General features: G+C 47.6%; 1 protein-coding gene across 1 annotated transcript in view; it reads right to left on the bottom strand.

The window, feature by feature from the left end:
- Nucleotides 1–18,916, bottom strand: part of MCCC2 (methylcrotonyl-CoA carboxylase subunit 2) — a 195,081-nt gene that overhangs the window by 139,314 nt on the left and 36,851 nt on the right. Inside the window, exons 6-7 of the mRNA XM_082275349.1 lie at nt 11,546–11,658; nt 8,174–8,287 (exon numbers count right to left, since the gene is read on the bottom strand). Coding sequence (XP_082131475.1) covers nt 8,174–8,287; nt 11,546–11,658 — 227 coding nt within the window. The remainder of the gene's footprint in view (nt 1–8,173; nt 8,288–11,545; nt 11,659–18,916) is intronic.

Below are 18,916 nucleotides of genomic sequence, written 5' to 3' on the forward strand. Positions count from 1 at the left end.
TCTGCTACAGGATGTCAGTTATGTCACAAAGCAGTGTCAGAGAATTTAACCCAACCCAACTCAAAAGTAGAGGGGCGGGTACTGCGTCTTTCAATGAGCTTAAGAGAAAAGGATTTTACGGTAAGATTTTACAAAAATCCATTTTTCTCTGTCGCTCATTGACAGACGCAGTCCTCTTGATTAATATCAAATCGGGACGTCCCAAAGCAGTGCCACAAATGAGGGGTGGGATGACAGAAATCAAAATTTAAATCCAGAAGGCCCAACCGGTGCCGACTAGAAGTCTTAAAGGCTCATCAAACCAAAGGATGAGACTCAACTGAAAATCCAACATAAAAAAAACCCTCGAGATAGACCAACGGTCTCCTCAAATTGCGGCCTGCAGAACCTTGCGGCCAAAAGAGGCATCGGACGATGCCATCACATCAACTTTATAAAATTTTGTAAAGGTATGAACCGACGACCAGGTAGCCGCCTTGCAAACCTGGACCACTGACGCCTGATGGCGGAAGGCCCAGGAAGCACTAAGCGCCTGAGTGGAGTGCGCCTTAACAGGGAAGGGAGGATTCCGACCCTTAATAGAATAAGCCTGTACCACCGTCTGTCTGATCCATCTGGAGATAGTCGCGGCAGATGCAGGCAACCCCTTTTTGGGGCCATCCGTGATCACAAAAAGTTAATCCGTTTTACGAAACGAGTCCGTAGTTTTCAGGTATACCCTGATTGCCCGAACCACATCCAAGGAATGTAACGCAAACTCCCGAGGATGACTGGGCTTAGGACATAGGGAAGGCAATACAATGTCCTCATTCAGATGAAACTCTGAGACCACCTTAGGAAGGAAGGATGGATTCGGACGAAGAACCACCTTATCCCTATGAACCACCAGATATGGGGAACGACAAGATAATGCGGCCAGTTATGACACCCTGCGTGCAGAAGTAATGGCCACCAAGAAGGGCACCTTCTGGGATAAAGTAAGCAAGGGAATCTCCCTGATATTTTCAAAGGGAGGTTTCTGAAGAACCGACAATACCAAATTAAGATCCCAGGGCAGTAAGGGCGTGCGCACTGGCGGAGCCAAGTGCCGCACCACCTGGATGAAATTCCGCACTAAGGAATGGTTAGCCAAAGGTTTCTGAAAGAAAATTGCTAACGCTGAAACCTGACCCTTGATAGTACTCAAGGCCAGCTTCTGCTCAACTCCTTGTTGCAGAAAAGCCAAGATTCTGGTCACCGAATAGGCCCGTGGGATTCACACCACGCAATATAAGACCTCCATGTGCGATGATAGACTTTTCTAGAAGTCGCTTTCCTTGCTTTAATTAAAGTAGGAATAACTAAAGTTGACAATCCCTTGTCCTTCAGCACCTGAGTCTCAATAGCCAGGCCGTTAAAGCCAGCGATTGTAAAGCAGGATGGAAGATCGGTCCCTGAGACCGCAGATCCTCCCTGAGAGGAAGTCTCTAGGGAGCGTCCGCGACCAGCCTGACGAAGTCGGCGTACTCGGGTTGACGAGGTCAATCCGGCACTACCAGGATAACTGGAATTCCTTCCACCTCTATTCTGCGAAGAAGCTTCAGCAGCAACTTGAGAGGAGGGAAGACATACAGTAGCTGATACTGTCCCTACGGGGCGACCAGCGCATCTGCTGTGTTCGTTCGTGGATCTCGGGAGTGGGTTACAAAACTCCGCGCCTTCCTGTTGAGCCGAGCTGCCAACAGATCCACCTCCAGGGTGCCCCAATGAAGGCACCGCTGGTGAAATATCTCTGGATGAAAAGGCCATATCCCTTGATCCAGAATCCAACGGCTGACATAGTCTGTCTGCCAATTTTCCACCCCCGGAGTGCATACTGCGGGGAGAGCCGGAACAAACCGTTCCGCCCAATGAAGAAAGCTGGCCACCTCTATGGCCGCCAGGGCACTCTTGGTGCCCCCTTGGTGATTGACATAAGCCACGGCCGTGGCCTTGTCCAACTAAATCCAAACCGGGTTGCCCTGAAGCTACTCGGTCCAGAAAATCAGACAAAGTCTGATCGCTCTCAGTTCCAATACATTTATCGGTAACCTGGATTCTGTCGGAAGAAATGACTTCCACTGGCTGAGCATCGGAGACTGAAGCTACCAGACCAGAGACTCTCTGGTCCGCTCGCTCAACCGGATCCGATTGTCCAGAGAATCGGGATTCCGATTCCATCTGAAAAGAATCTCCTTTTGGGGAATTCGGGTATGCGACTGGGCATACGGTACTGCCTCTAAGAAGGCCACCATCAGTCCCAGGACCAGATAGTTCAATCCCCTGGTGGGAACTAGGAATGACCTTTTGCAAAAGTGAAGAAAACGTTCTGCTCAAGGAGCGGGAACTGCCACTCCCTGTTGCATCAAGTCTATTACTACTCCCCGCAAAGCTTTTAAGCGATCCGGGGATAGTCGAATGTTGGAAGGGAAGAATCGCACCGGTAGAAGTGATCGAAACTTGATTTTGTATCCCGACCGCATGACCTCGCAAACCCCTTTGTCCAGGATTCTGGAAAGCCATGGATCCGGAAACCGGTGAAGACATCCCCCCCACCCCAGAGATGGGTGGGGGCGCACCTTCAGGCTGTCTTATCTTCAGGTTTGGCTGAGTCAGGCTTTTGTTTTCGCGACCAGCGCCCTCTGAAACCCCCTGAAGGGGCTTTGGAGGACTTCCCCTTATCGCCCGCCCCAGCGGAGCGAACAAACTTCTTCTTATGAGCGGAAAAGGAAGGTCCTCGCCTGTTACGAGGTCCTTTACCTTTAGCTGTCTGTGGTAAAAAAAAGTGCTCTTACCCCCAGTGAGATCCTTTATAATCTCATCCAAGGTGGCCCCAAACAGGCGATCCCCCTGAAAAGGAAGATTAGCCAAAGTCTTTTTGGAACCTTGACCACCCACCCACCACAGGGTGCAAGCCAGCCAGCCAGCCAACCACCCAGAACAGGGTGCCAGACAGCCAGCCACCCACAGACAGGGTGCCAGACAGCCAGCCACCCACAGACAGGGTGCCAGACAGCCAGCCACCCACAGATAGGGTGCCAGACAGCCAGCAACCCACAGATAGGGTGCCAGACAGCCAGCCACCCACAGACAGGGTGCCAGACAGCCAGCCACCCACCACAGGGTGCCAGCAAGCCAGTCAACCACCACAGGGTGCCAGCAAGCCACCCACCCACCACAGGGTGCCAGCAAGCCACCCACCCACCACAGGGTGCCAGCAAGCCACCCACCCACCACAGGGTGCCAGCAAGCCGCCACCCACCACAGGGTACCAGCAAGCCACCCACCCACCACAGGGTGCCAGACAGCCAGCCACCCACCACAGGGTGCCAGCAAGCCGCCACCCACCACAGGGTGCCAGCAAGCCGCCACCCACCACAGGGTGCCAGCAAGCCACCCACCCACCACAGGGTGCCAGCAAGCCGCCACCCACCACAGGGTGCCAGCAAGCCGCCACCCACCACAGGGTGCCAGCAAGCCACCCACCACAGGGTGCCAGCAAGCCACCCACCCACCACAGGGTGCCAGACAGCCAGCCATTAAGCATTAAACAAAAATAACATTTTCAGTACCAGATTTTTGTCAAAAATTGTTTTTATTTTTCAAAACTTTAAACGTACAAAATATCGGCCCATATAAGCCGATACCGATACGTTGTGACCAAAATATCGGTATCGGCCCTGAAAAAACCATATCAGTCTATCCCTAGTTATAACCCTCCCTTACTCTATGCAGAATGAAAAACGTTACTTTAGTTCTACTTTAAAGTAGTTGTAAAGGCAGGTGATTTTTTTATCTTCATGCATTCTATGCATGAAGCTGACAAGACTCTCCATGGCTTCTCCAGACCCTTTCACGTCGATCACATGTGCTCAGGGTACACCTGCTCTCATCTGTGAAAAGCACAGGGCGCCAGCGGTGGACCTGCCAATTTTGGTGTTCAATGGCAAATGCCAATCGAGCTCCACGGTGTCGTGCAGTGAGCACAGGGCCCACTAGAGGACGTTGTATCGTAGCTTAGCAGTCCTTAGACATGGTGGCTGCCTTATTTCTGTTTTGTTTGTTTTTTTAAAGACTTTTTTTCCATTTTCACCTTGTAATGCTGCATAAAATACACCTCCTGTTGCTTCATGCCTACTCTCATTTCTCAACTGTATCCATGGAAGGAGCCACAATAGTCACACAGGTTGGGCGTCAAACATGACTGGCTTTGTGCCTCTCTGCTACAATGATGGGACCCGTAGTTTATACAAGACGAGGATGTTTGTTCTTTCTTTAAAACTCACAGGAAGTGAAGAGAAAAATGCATTTCTGGCAGGACCAACTGGTATTTTCTGTACCTGCAGGAAAAAATAAACTATTGCGGCCACCACATCAAAGGACTGGTAAGGTACAATATATTACATATTTTGTTTTTAGGTTTTGATATGCTTTAAAATTCTGTAATAGTGGAGCTCACATTATTATGTCCAACCCCCGGTATGTTTGTCCGAGCACACAAGGCATGGCGTATTCCTATTAGGTAGGATGTGATGGGATCTCCTATAATAAATTTTACTTTCCCTGATGTATTTACTTTTTACTTCTGTTATTGTTTTGTAATGACGGGTGCATCATTTTTTTTTTTTTTTTTTTTAAATCAATGCTGTTTAACACCATTGTCAATAAAGAACCATCCTCCAATAAGCAACAAGTTCTGTTAGCACATAACCCCCACTTGTAAGCATGCCTGCATGAAGAGTCCCATTCCTTCAGGTCCCATTACTGTTCCATATTTATGATCCTCTTTCCACAAGTCTAATTGAAGTCAATGTAAAAATCAATGGGCAGGTGGCTCTACTGACCCAGCCATTTCCCTAGAGCACAGAACTCTGCAATATACACAAGGGAGAATGGCAACAAAACAAAGCTTAATTATCTCTTGAAAACAAATTTAAGAAGAAAGAAAGAGAAATCAATGGGTTTCTTGCATATTTATCATTGCAGAGACAGATATAGATCTGGATAACCTAGCCCATGCATACAGATCTCATAGCTCTTCCTTAGTTTTCTACAGCAAAAAGTTCTGGCAAATGTATGGGGTCCATATGAATAGGATGGGTATGAGGAAGAAAAATAGCGGAATAAAAAACTGGAGGGGTCACCCCTAAACAATCCCAAGCTGGACTTCACTTTCTATAAAATCAATATTCTCCTTTTCCAGTTTTTAGAAATAAGCCTCATTTTTCATTATACAATAAGTGAGTGATTGTTGGTAAGCATGACAAAACAATTGCCACAATTCTCATATTTTTTGCACTGCCATTTCATCTCAAGGTTTGAATAGATATTGTGTAGCACTCTCTCAAGTCCATGAAAAATGATGTTCCTTTAACAAAGCTTCGGAAGCCCTTTTGTTGCCAGGCATATCACATAATTCAAAGATTAAAGTTGCTGTATAGACTTTTTTTTGCCCAAAATAAAAAAGAAGTTATACTTACCTGTGCACAGAGCAGGCCCTTACCTCCTCTTCTTGGGTCCTCTGCTGGAGCTACCCACTCCTCCTCACTTGTGTGTGCCCACATAGCAAGCCGCTTGCTATAAGGGCACACTTGTGGATGCACTCCCGAGCTTTGCTGTGTGCGTTCATAGACAGACACACCTGGAGCATCTTGGCCCTGCACAGTATTTGATTAACAGCAGCGGGAGTCAATGGCTCCTGCTGCTCTCAATCATCGCCACCTTAAGAGCATTAAAGGGCCCCGGGCAATGCAGTGCACTGGGGCCCCGCCTAAATAATCACCCATGAGAAAAAAGTTCCAACTTATCAATAAGGCTATATTTATTGGTACAGCAGTGCAAGGCTAATGACAGCTTCAAAGTTCGGCGGCTGGGTCCGGTGAACACACACATAGACGGGAGTCGGACTCAACTGTCCTGTGTGTGCCTGTTCACGTGGAGGCAGACAGGCATTCCTGCAGTTTTAGGCTCCACCTCTATGGCCCAAATGGCCTGACAGCAGTGCAGGGCCAACAGGCGCTTTCTACCTGCTAAGTTCAGAGGCAGGATGCATGCGGGAATCGGGACTAATGCTTGGCTGGGGCTAGGTCGTTGGGCAGGTGGGGCCCCCTGGGCAAGTGGGGCCCCCCAGCAACTGCCCAGCGTGCCCATTCGGTAAGATGGACCTGCTCTCAATCTGTCCTGTGAGAAGAGGAAGAGAGACCAGTGCTGCTGCAGATGGGCTCAGTTGTGAATTGAGTAAGGGCTCAGGTAAGTGTCTAGGGAGGGGGGTGGGAAGGAACAGGTTGTGGGACATTTTTTACCTAATGCAGGTAATGCAGTAAGGGCAGAAATTATTTGAGTTTATAACCACTTCAAAGTGGTAATAAAGGCTTGTTTTTTTTTTTTTTTAAGAACAAACATGTTATACTTACCTGCTCTGTGTAATGGTTTTGCACAGAACAGCCCCGATCCTCCTCTTCTCAGGTCCCCCGCTGGCACTTCTGGCCCCTCCCCTCTTGCCAAGTGCCCCCACAGCAAGCAACTTGCTATAGGCGCACCTAAGCAGGCTTGATCCTGAGGTACTGCTCTGCATGTCTATTCACACACAGAGCAGCGGGTCCCGCCCCCCTCTCCTCCTCATATTGAAAGTTTACTGAAAAAAGCATATGTTAGGCAGCACAAAAGGTAAAAAAAAAAAAAAAAGCAGTCAGAGACTTACTTTACAGAGATCTATATATCATTAGAACCTAATGTTTTAGGGTGCATTCACACTTGTGCGAAGATCAGCAGTTTTCTGCATTAAAAAAACACTAATATCCACAAGGGCACACAGAAAACAATTGCTTTCAGTGTTCCCTGTTTACAGCAGGAACTAGACTGAAATCCTTTCATGCCCAGAAGTCAATAAAGCCTAGATGTCAATGCCAAATTTAGCATCAGTATGTATCATTTAACTTTATTACAATTCGTTTGACTAATATGGCCACACAAATAATTTAGTTTTAAAGGACATATAAAGCTTTAATTTGGTATAACAATTTATTTAAAATTGTATAAAAAGTATATTTATTATCAGGCAATTACAGTACTCAACAGGCACAACTAAAATTGTCTCTGCACTCAAAAACCATTATTTTCAGAATGAAGCCTTCAGCTTTCCTGTGATCACATGATAGGAACTGCTAGAATTCATTTCCCGTCTTAAGATAAAGACCTAAGCTGTCAGTGAAAAGCTTGGTTTGACAGCTAGCAGCTAAGCACATTGGCATGTTGGCATGGAGCATAATACTGAGAAATGTTCCATATTATGGGAAGGAAGTGGTTAGAATCAAATCAAGCAATTTACTTGTCAATCTACAATAAAAATCATAAAATGAAATTACATCTGTAGTCCATTCCAAAAGGTACACATAATAAGTATATAAAAAAGATACATATACAGACAGACACATACTACAACATAAAATACAGCAATTCATTGAAATATATCCCACCCAATTCTGACCCTCTATATCCATAATGAAAAAAAACTTACCAACAAATATTGGGAGAAGTACCCTCTTAAGATATCCCTGAAATTAATCATAAAACATCTGTCCTTCGCTACACCTCCTTCCTCATTTATGCTACAATTAACAAGAGTTGGACTGCCCCGGGGAAAAAATATTCTGGAACATGGTAGGATACTCCTATACCACCTGCCAGATGGTAACAAATCATAGTTTGGAAAGGAACAGTCCTCAATAATGCTATGAGCTTTCCGATGGCACCCAAGTTCCTCAATACTAGGAAAGGTATCTTTGAGGATAGAACTATGGTAGTACGCTTGACACTTAAAACCTATAACATATAGAGTATAACCATTTAATATAAACTTATAATATAGAATGTGGGTGTTGGTGGGTCCAATCACCTGTTGTCCCCACCATCGTGGCTCCAGTAGTTGCCCTTCTGATTACTCCCTTTGGCTTTATGCGCAGCATTCTGTCCATTATATTTGTAACCCATTTCTTTGAACAGCACAGCAGAATAGGCAAGAGATACTACTACCAAAGTCCCTGAATGTAAGGAGAAACTAACAGGTGAATAAACCCGCCTAGACTCATACAACATATATTATCAACCTAAGGAAGGCTTGCATGAAAGGTTTTGTCTTGCCAGGACATAAACTTACTAATGGAGGTCCTCCCAGGAAAATGGTTCCCTGCTTTTTAACAATGATACTTTCATCAGCCATGGCTGGAACATATGCTCCTCCGGCCGTACAAGATCCCATCACTACTGCTATCTGCAAATGATATTTAAAGCAAGTCAGACAGAAATAGTCAAGCATTAGACAGAATGAGAGCATAAAAACAATAATAATGTAAATGGTGCACAAATATAATTAAATCCACAATGCTTTAATCCTTGGGTTTTGTTAACATGTAACCTTCGAGGAGAGTACTATCGAAGCTGCCACTGTTGGCTTGGCATTTTAAAAGGTGCAGATTTTGGCACTCTCATTGTCATCCAAGATTCGCTAGATCACCATAAGAGCACCGATAAGGAATGGGCATAAAGAAAAGGGGTTCAGATTTTCCAGATTTCATTATTGCATGATGGTCCCAGATCAGGAACTGGTTAGGTAGTAGAGTTAGGTTTCGGATGACAGCCCTGGAACCTACACCTTTATAATTCAAGGCAGTTCACATATCTTTGTCCTCACCGGTTCAGTTTAAGGGAGCAAGCCCAAATGACCACAGATAGCAGTCACATCGGACAGGTGTGTCTAAATTCTGAATCCCCTGCCATATTCTGTGGTTCTTTCTCCTACATCACTTCTGTGTCATGTACTGACATAGGGCCTGACAGGAGAAACCACAGAACACAGAGGGGGATGCTGACATCGGACAAACCCAAAAGTGTTTTCAATTTGAAAATCCCTTAGGTGGCTTTATACAGAAACAGAGCAAACATTCTAAGAACTAAGTAGATATGAAGTGTCTTTTACAGGAGCATTTTTTGCTCAGTAACAGTGTTGGTTTTACATAAGGTATTGTATTTTATTATATTTTTAAGTTCTTGCAAAGAAACAGAGACATTGATTCCAATTTCCTTTAATATAAAGATCATGCAGTTAGTAGATGTGTAAATTATAGTCTTTCATTTAGTTCAAGATTAGAATATGAATTTTAGTAAAACATTCCATATACAATATATAAAACCTTGGATTGTGTATAAGCAAATAGATTTATAATAAAAGTGTTATATGCTTAGATACAGATCAAAATCATTTTATTTTATTGGGAATTTTCCAGCTCAAGGACTATATGGCGAAAGCATACAACACATACATTTTATAGAGCTCTTGTGAGGGCAGGAATATGGGGCTGTCAATATATGCAGCCATTGAGGTCTGGATTCCTGTCCTGTATACATTTCCCATATCAAGACCTCACGAGGCAGTACAACAAGATTCAGGGTGACACAGAATTAATAAGCTAGCCATAGATAGATTGAATCTCAGCCAGTTCAGCAGGGATCGGCCGAGATTTAATCCATATATGGGCAGGCTGGTTGTACTGAAGTCGATTCATTGATCAACTTCAGTACAAACAGCCTGGTGGATTTTTTGCATGCGATTACTGCCAGCAGCTATAGGAGCCAGCAGGAATTTTGTGTTCTGATGGCAGGGAAGGCTCTGTCAGAAACAGAACACAATAGAGCTGTGGGAGGGATTCCCCCATTAACACAGAATCAAGCGATTTTCTTTCCTGCAAAGAAAATCAAATCATCTATGACTTGCCTTAAAAGGAAACCTGTTACAAGAGAATGATAAAGTCTGACACTGCTGGCAATTCCTTCTGAAAATGCTAGGTGCTTTTATTTCTAGCTGATGCATTGGCTGCAATTCTTTCTGTGTCTCTGACCCAGAACATGCATATAGATAAGAAATTCCAACACCTTTTTTCAAGTAAAAAAAAAAACAATAAGGCCAGGCACAATCAAACAACTAGATCTTTTTTTAGGTTGTCAGGAATGGCAGACCTGTACTTCTCCCATGACAAGGCCACTTTAACCACTTAAGCCCCGGAAGATTTGACCCCCTTCCTGACCAGGGCCTATTTTGCGATTCGGCACTGCGTGACTTTAACGGACAATTGCATGGTTGTGCGACGCTGTACCTAAACGAATTTGACGTCCTTTTTTTCCCACAAACCGAGCTTTCTTTTGGTGGTAACTGATCACCTGTGCGATTTTTTGATCATGCGCTATAAACAAAAAAGAGCGACAATTTTGCAAAAATAACAATATTTTTCACATTTTTTTTAAATGAAATTCCCCGCAAAAAAAATGTAAAAATCAAAATTTTTTAACATTTTAGGCCAATTTGTTTTCTGCTTCATATGTTTGGAAAAAAAAAATTGCAAAAAGCGTATTTTGATTGGTTTGCACAAAAATTATTGCGTTTACTAAGGAAAAGATTTTTGTCATTTTTGTTGTTTTTTTTTTAATGAGTAATGGCGGCAATCTGCGATTTTTTTTGCGGGACTGAGACATTGTGGCGGACAGATCGGACCCTTGACTGACATTTTTGACACTTTTGGGGTTACCAGTGAAATTACTACAGTAATCAGTGCTATACATATGCACGGTTACTGTAAAAATGACGCTGGCAGTGAAGGGGTTAACTTTTTTTGAGAGGGAGGGGTTAAGTGTGTCCCTAGGGGCGTGATTCTAACTGTGATTGGATGCGGCTGTGTGTGAAACAGCACAGATCAACGGTCCTACATAGCAGGACCGTATGATCAGTGCTTTTACACAGGGGAGAATGACAGGCGGCTTTGTTTACATTAGCCGCCTGCCTTTCTCCCGGTGTAACGGACGATCGAAAGTGCCCGGCGGACATCGGGTCCGTGACCGCGTGGGAGCGCGCGCGGGAGCTCCCTAGACCCTCACAGGCTAGCGACGTAGCCCTACGTCGCTTTGCCTGTGAGGGGCTGACCGCCGCAGTAAATAGTCGTGCGGCGGTCGGCAAGCGGTTAATCACTTGATGATAGATTGAATAGATTGAGATAAGTGCATGAGAGGCAGGTGGGTCACATACTCCCTTATACCTGAAATGACTGGACATTTCACATAACTTTAAGGAAGAGGAGTATAAGCAGTAAGGGGGTAAATAACTTGTTTAACAGTAAAAATGTCATGTGAGTTCTGTCACAGCCTTTTCCTTAAGTGTTATTTCCCTGGCTGTCACACCAAACAACTTGCTTCAGTGCTTCTGGAGTCACTGACCAAGAGCAAGAATGCGAGGAGGAAAGCCAAAACTTTTTACATTCATACTTGTCCTGGGTCAACAACTCAACATATGTAACCCAGGGGGTCAGCATGACAGTCAAGCAACTAGTATTTTCAGGAGGAAAAATCAACAATGGGAACCACCATGTTTTTATCACAGAAGCTTTAGGGCTCTCTTCTAGCTTCTTTCCATTAAGACCAGCACCAGATTACAAGGTGATCGGGCTCAGTATACCAATAAACAATGAGGATTGTATCTAGTTACCTGAGCAATCCTTTGTGACGACATCTTTGCTTGATTGTAGAAGATTCTACCAAAATGATCTCTATCGGGAAATACATCTGCTTGACGAGGTAAGTTTGCTCCTCCAGAATCCACTGCAATGTAATTGTAAGAGGTTGTCAGATAACCTACATTATGCATGTATGTTCCACATAAATGGTCTAGAAAAGATCATGATCATGTTAAGAATATGGAATAATTGCTGGACTACTCAAGCTATGGGTTGATTTACCAAAGGCAAATAGTTCACTTTGCGATGGAGTGATCCCCAGAGTCTAGTGAAGTTCTTCTAACTTCCATCATCAAATCATGTGCAAGCAAAAAACGGAATTTTTGTAAAATCTTACCTGTAAAATTCCTTTCTCTGAGTCCTCCGACAGTCGCCGCCTCTTCATATTCGTCACATATGGGGTATTAGACTTTGCTCCGAAGGAGTAGCTAGGCAACAGAATATGTTAACAATAAAGCTTTAACATATCCCACCCTCAAGGGGTGGTCCCCTCAGTCAATACCCTCCTACTTCCTGCAACCATATCTCAGTTTTAGTGGAATAGCAGTAGAGTATACATTCAAACCCCAAAAGAGGGGCGGGGGCGGCGACTGTCGGAGGACTTAGAGAAAGGAATTTTACAGGTAAGATTTTACAAAAATTCAGTTTTCTCTTACGTCCTCCGACAGTCGCCGCCTCTTCATATTCGTCACATATGGGGACGTCCCAAAGCAGTGCAAACATGAGGGGTGGGAAACGCATCCGCGCCGAAAGGCAACGCAGTCTCCACATCAAAGAAAGGAACCTTACCAAAGGAAGGAAACCAGCTGGGCAACAGCAAAAATAAGTGCTCAACAGGAGCAACAACCCAGGAAAAGACAAAAAAACCAGGGGATACAAAAAAACTATCCCAACAGCCAGGAGTCCCCAACAAGGGACCCTATGGAACAGCCGCACTAAGAACCTTGCGGCCAAAGGAAGCATCCGCCGATGCCTGAACATCTACTTTGTAGAATTTTGTGAAAGTGTGCACGGTCGACCAAGTCGCCGCCTTACACACCTGGGCTACAGAAGCCCCATGACGGCAGGCCCAAGACGTACTCAGAGATCTAGTAGAGTGCGCCTTCACAGGCACAGGGGGAACCTTCCCCTGCAAGGCATAGGCCTGTTCAATGGTCTGCCTGATCCATTTGGCGATGGTAGAGGCCGAAGCCGCCATGCCCTTCCGAGGACCCTCTGGAAGAACAAACAAGGAGTCCGTCTTACGAAAAGACTCAGTCGATTTAAGGTAAACCCTTATCGCCCGAACAACATCCAGAGAGTGCAATCTCACCTCCTTTGGATGCTTAGGCTTCGTGCACAACGAAGGCAAAACAATATCCTCGTTAAGATGGAATTCCGAAACTCGTTTCGGCAGAAAAGAAGGATTAGGTCGCAAGACCACCTTATCCAAATGAACAACCAGGTACGGAGACTTGCAGGACAAAGCCGCCAGTTCCGACACTCTGCGAGCCGAAGTGATCGCCACCAAAAAGGCGACCTTTTTGGACAACACAGACAACGAGATCTCCCTGATCGGTTCAAAAGGAGCACGTTGTAACACAGATAGAACGAGATTCAAGTCCCAAGGGGGCAAAGGATCCCTCCTAGGAGGAACCAGATGCCGCACACCCTGAATAAAAGTGCCAACCAAGGAGTTGGAAGCCACGGGACGTTGAAACAGAACGGCCAGCGCAGACACCTGACCCTTTATCGTAGCCAGCGCCAAACGCTGATCGACACCCGTCTGAAGGAAAGACAGCACACGGGAAACCGAGTACGTGCGGGGTGAAAACCCCCTGGACTCACACCAGGCAAAATAGGCCTTCCAAATACGGTAATAAACCTTTCCCGAGGAAGACTTCCTCGCGTTGATCAAGGTATGAACGACCTCTGGAGAGAGACCCTTCTCCTTCAGGACCTCGGTCTCAACAGCCAGGCCGTCAAAGCCAGCGACAGTAAAGCAGGATGGTAAAGCGGTCCTTGAGACAGTAGATCGTCTTGAAGAGGCAGACGCCAGGGGGCGTCGACCGCCAGATTCACGAGGTCTGCGTACCAGGACCGGCGAGGCCAGTCCGGTGCCACAAGAATCACCGTGCTGCGTTCCGAGTGTAACCTGCGAAGGAACCTGGACAGCAACTGAATCGGTGGAAACGCGTACATCAGCCTGTACTGATGCCACGGGGCCACTAACGCGTCCGACGCGTCTGCCCGAGGGTCGCGCGTCCTTGTCACGAACCTCTTCACCTTGTAGTTGAGGCGAGACGCGAACAGGTCCACATCTGGAAGACCCCACTTCGCGCACAACATCTGGAAGACAGCCGGATGGAGAGACCATTCCCCCTGATCCAGGGTCTGGCGACTCAGATAGTCCGCCTGCCAGTTCTCCACTCCCGGAATGTGAACCGCCGTTATCGCCGGGACATGAGTCTCGGCCCAAGACAGAATGTCGGCCACTTCTCGAGCCGCTCGGGCACTCCTGGTGCCCCCTTGGTGGTTGATGTAGGCCACCGCCGTGGCATTGTCCGTCTGCACCCGAACCGGGCAGCCCTGCAGCCGGTCCGTCCAGCGATGAAGACAGAGCCTTATCGCACGCAATTCCAGAATGTTGATCGGGAGGGAAGACTCCCCCTCCGACCAGGTCCCCTGGGCGGACAGAACGCCCAGAACACCACCCCAGCCCGACAGGCTGGCATCCGTGGTGATTATCGTCCACGATATCGGACGAAACGATTTGCCCCCGGCCACCAACGGGGACTGGAGCCACCACAGAAGGTTTTCCCTGGTGCGATGACTCAACGAGATCTGAAGATCCAGAGATTGAGGTCGCCCGTCCCACTTGGACAGGATCTCCGCCTGGAGACCCCGCGTGTGAAACTGCGCGAAAGGAATCGCCTCGAAGGCCGAGACCATCAATCCCAGACATCTCATACACGTCCGCAGAGACGAGTGTGGAACGTCCCTGAGGGACCTGACTTCCTCCTGAAGAGTCCTGAGTTTGTCTTCCGGCAGGAAGACCTTCGCCTGCACCGAGTCCAGTATCATTCCCAGATAGGGAAGACGAACCGACGGACTCAGTGTCGACTTTGGAACATTTATCGTCCAACCGAACTCCTGCAGAGTTTGCATTGTGACAGACAGGTCCTTCTCCAGACCCTGACTGGTCGCAGACCGAATCAGAATGTCGTCCAGATACCCCAGGACAGAAATGCCCTGGGCCCTCAATAATGCCAGAACCGGTGCAAGCACCTTGGTGAAGACCCGCGGAGCCGAGGCGAGCCCAAAAGGCAACGCCACGAACTGGTAGTGATCCTCCGCAATGGCAAATCGAAGGTATCTCTGATGACCCTCGAATATGGGGATGTGAAGGTACGCATCCTTCAAATCGATGGAGGCCATGAATTCCCCCGGAACCAGGGCAGCCACCACAGAGCGCAGGGATTCCATGCGGAACTTGCGAACCCGCACAGAGCGGTTCAGAGCTTTCAAGTCCAGAATCGGACGAACCTTGCCCTCCTTCCTGGGCACGGTGAACAGATTGGAATAAAACCCCCGAAATCTGTCCCGATGAGGCACCGGAACCACCACTCCCTGAGCCCTCAGGTCCCGCACCGCCAGGTGCAGATCCCGCAGGCGCTCTGGAGACAGTTGTAGATTTGAGGGAAAAAATCTGCTCTCCGGCCGAGAGAGAAACTCGATCTTGTAACCAGATCGAACGATTTCCAGAACCCATCTGTCCCGCACATGGGCCAACCAGGGCTGAAGAAAACCGAGCAAGCGTCCCCCCACCCCAAAACTGGGTGAGGGCGCCCCTTCAGGCCGAACTGTTATGGGCCGCAGGTCCGGATTGGCCGGACTTCTGTTTCCCAGACCAGGGCTTCTTCTGAGAGCCTTGGCCTTTGAACGGTTTGCCCTTGTAGTGCGGCCGAAAGGCACGAAAGGACCCCTGAGGGGGCCGAAAATTAGCATGCTTCTTCCCAGAAGCCCCCTTAGCCTTGGGGAAATGGGGCAAGAGAGTGCTCTTACCCCCGGTGATCCCCTTAATCAACACATCCAGGGACTCCCCAAAAAGGCGAGACCCATCATAAGGCAGATTGGCTAAGGTTTTACGTGAAGATTGGTCCACCGACCAACATTTCAACCAAACCAGGCGGCGAGACAACACCGCCACGCTGTGCACACGTGCAGCCAACGGAATCAGGTCCAGGTCCGCATCACACAGATACATGACACCCTGGTGGATCTGATCCACCATATCCAGGGTCGCCGCCGAGGCCGAATCGGCCACTAGGACGCGCCTAAGCATCTGCGTCCAACTTGCGATCGCCTGGGCCGCCATGAGAGAAGCAAACAGAGCCTTAAGCATAGAACCCGTAACAGAATAAGTATGACGGGCAAGAGACTCCAGTCTCCTATCCGTGGCATCACGGAAAACAGGGGATCCCTCTGCAGGAATCGCAGTGGCTTTGTTCAAAACCGCAATTGCATGATCCACTGGCGGAGGCACACACCACCGTTCATCAGTGGCAGGTGAGAAAGGATAACGCAGCTTGAATTTACTTGGTACCGCAAAAGGCTTGCGCAGATCGCGCCATTGATCCTTAACAGCGCGCTGAAAATCAGCATTGCAGGGAAAAACCTGCGGCGTCCTGCGTTTTCTCTGCGTCCCATAAGCCGCCAAGGCAGCGGGGGGACACACTTCGTCCTGCAAACGTAGCGTCTGCTTAATGGAAGCAATCAACTCATCCATGATTGCAAGCTCTTCAGGCGAGCCAGGGGGAGAATTATCAACCCCCTCAACTTCAGCCTCTACCTCAGACCCCACTAGATCAAGAGAGGAGCGGGACCCCGATAGGGGGGTCCCTGCCAGAACAGCCCCATCACCTTCACCCTCAGAATCAGAGGACAGAGCAACTCTGGGCCGTTTAGTAGATTGAGCAGCCACCAGCATTTGCACCTGGGCAGCAAGGCCAGCCACAATAGTGGCTAAATCCCCCCCTGGGGGGGAAACAGCGGTCCCCTGGCTTTCCACCAATACTGTGGGAAACTTGCCCTCCTGAGAATCCATTGCCCCTGTATGCCAGACAACCAAGGGTTAACTGCCCCCTTTCAGCAAGCGCGGCAAGCGCAGCCCACCGCACCACACTCAGGCACAATGAGACCCCCACAGGGAATATACAGACTGAATACAGGCAATGGACAACAGGAATAGAAGGATAAAACCTGAGGAGACCCCGCTGCTGCTGCTGCCTCGATCGGTGTTCCAGGAAAGAGGAAGTGATGCTGCCAGGGCGCTCTATGTAAGCCTATGGAGGCTACAAGAAAATGGCCGCCGTGCATGTAAACCATGCGGCCGGAGCGGGCGCCGGTAAAATGGCGTCGTTTGGCGCCGAAATCGCCGCTCCACAGTGCATAAAAACACACACAATTTCATCCCATTATATGGATACATGTTAGATCGCCGCAGCGATCGCTGTATATGCCCCAACATGCCATTAAAAACATGCCCCACAGCACACAGCTTCCCACACTGCCCAGCCTGACACACACAGTGTCATACAGCTCCCCCCCCCCCCCTTGCAGCCCACAGCATGCAGCCGAGAGATAGGGAGACAAGCAGTGTGATTAAAGGCAGGTTACACAGTCCCAGACTGAGACCCCCCCCAGACAGACAGGTCCCCACATAGATACACTTACCTCACATGGCGTGGGGAACCCGCACAGGCGAACAAGCCGCTGCACATGAGGCAGGGAGAGTCGCAATTGAAGACGCACACAATGGCGGTTAAGAAACCGCACAGCGTCCGGTGAGGTAGCCACCTCACCAATCATCCCTGCACCGAACAGGGATGGGTCGTTCACTGTGCCAGGAGCGTTACCTGGCTGAACGCTCGATGGCAGACTGGGAAGCCACTGACCCACGACCTGCGATCAGGGGGATCAGCCCGAGACCCAGTCCGCATGATCCTCTTCGTCCGAAGAACTAACTAATGCTGACAAAAATAACAGCTAAGTAAAGGCAGAGAGAAAACTCAAACAAAATATTAAAAAGAAGAAAGAGTCTGGGACAAAAAGTCCCAGCACAGAGAGAGCCAGCCACTCCTGACAAGCTAGACATTAAAACTGAGATATGGTTGCAGGAAGTAGGAGGGTATTGACTGAGGGGACCACCCCTTGAGGGTGGGATATGTTAAAGCTTTATTGTTAACATATTCTGTTGCCTAGCTACTCCTTCGGAGCAAAGTCTAATACCCCATATGTGACGAATATGAAGAGGCGGCGACTGTCGGAGGACGTAAGAGAAATGCAGTTTTTTTTCCCCTTGCATGTGATTGGGTATTCTTTGCAACAGGAAATTTTATCATATTTACTAACCTCTGAGAATAATTTCACTGCGAAGTGAACAGTCAAATTGCCTTTAGTAAATCAACTCCAGAGTATAAATCAGGGCTGCATGACATACTGCTTGACCTGAAACCATTCAGTGGCAGACACACTGGGTGCAGAGTAGGGCTGAAACAACTAATCCATTATGAAATTAGTTGTCAACCATTTTCATAACCGATTAGTTGGCCTGCATACAGAATGCATTATTTGTTTACATATAAGGAAATACAGTGAAGCACACATACAGCTCAGTACACCATCCATACATGTCAGTATACACACAGTGCAGCACACATACAGCTCAGTACACCATCCATACATGTCAGTATACACAGTGCAGCACACATACAGCTCAGTACACCATCCATACATGTCAGTATACACAGTGCAGTACACATACAGCTCAGTACACCGTCCATACATGTCAGTATACACAGTGCAGCACACATACAGCTCAGTACACCATCCATACATGTCAGTATACACAGTGCAGTACACATACAGCTCAGTACACCGTCCATACATGTCAGTATACACAGTGCAGCACACATACAGCTCAGTACACCATCCATACATGTCAGTATACACAGTGCTTCACACATATAGTTCAGTACACCATCCATACATGTGAGTATACACAGTGCAGCACACATACAGCTCAGTACACCATCCATACATACATGTCAGTATACACAGTGCTTCACACATACAGCTCAGTACACCGTCCATACATGTCAGTATACACACAGTGCAGCACACATACAGCTCAGTACACCATCCATACATACATGTCAGTATACACACAGTGCAGCACACATACAGCTCAGTACACCATCCATACATACATGTCAGTATACACAGTGCAGCACACATACAGCTCAGTACACCATCCATACATGTGAGTATACACAGTGCAGCACACATACAGCTTAGTACAC

This window comes from Pelophylax lessonae (genome assembly GCF_965119305.1).
Source record: "Pelophylax lessonae genome assembly, chromosome: 1".
Taxonomy (NCBI): Eukaryota; Metazoa; Chordata; class Amphibia; order Anura; family Ranidae; genus Pelophylax; species Pelophylax lessonae.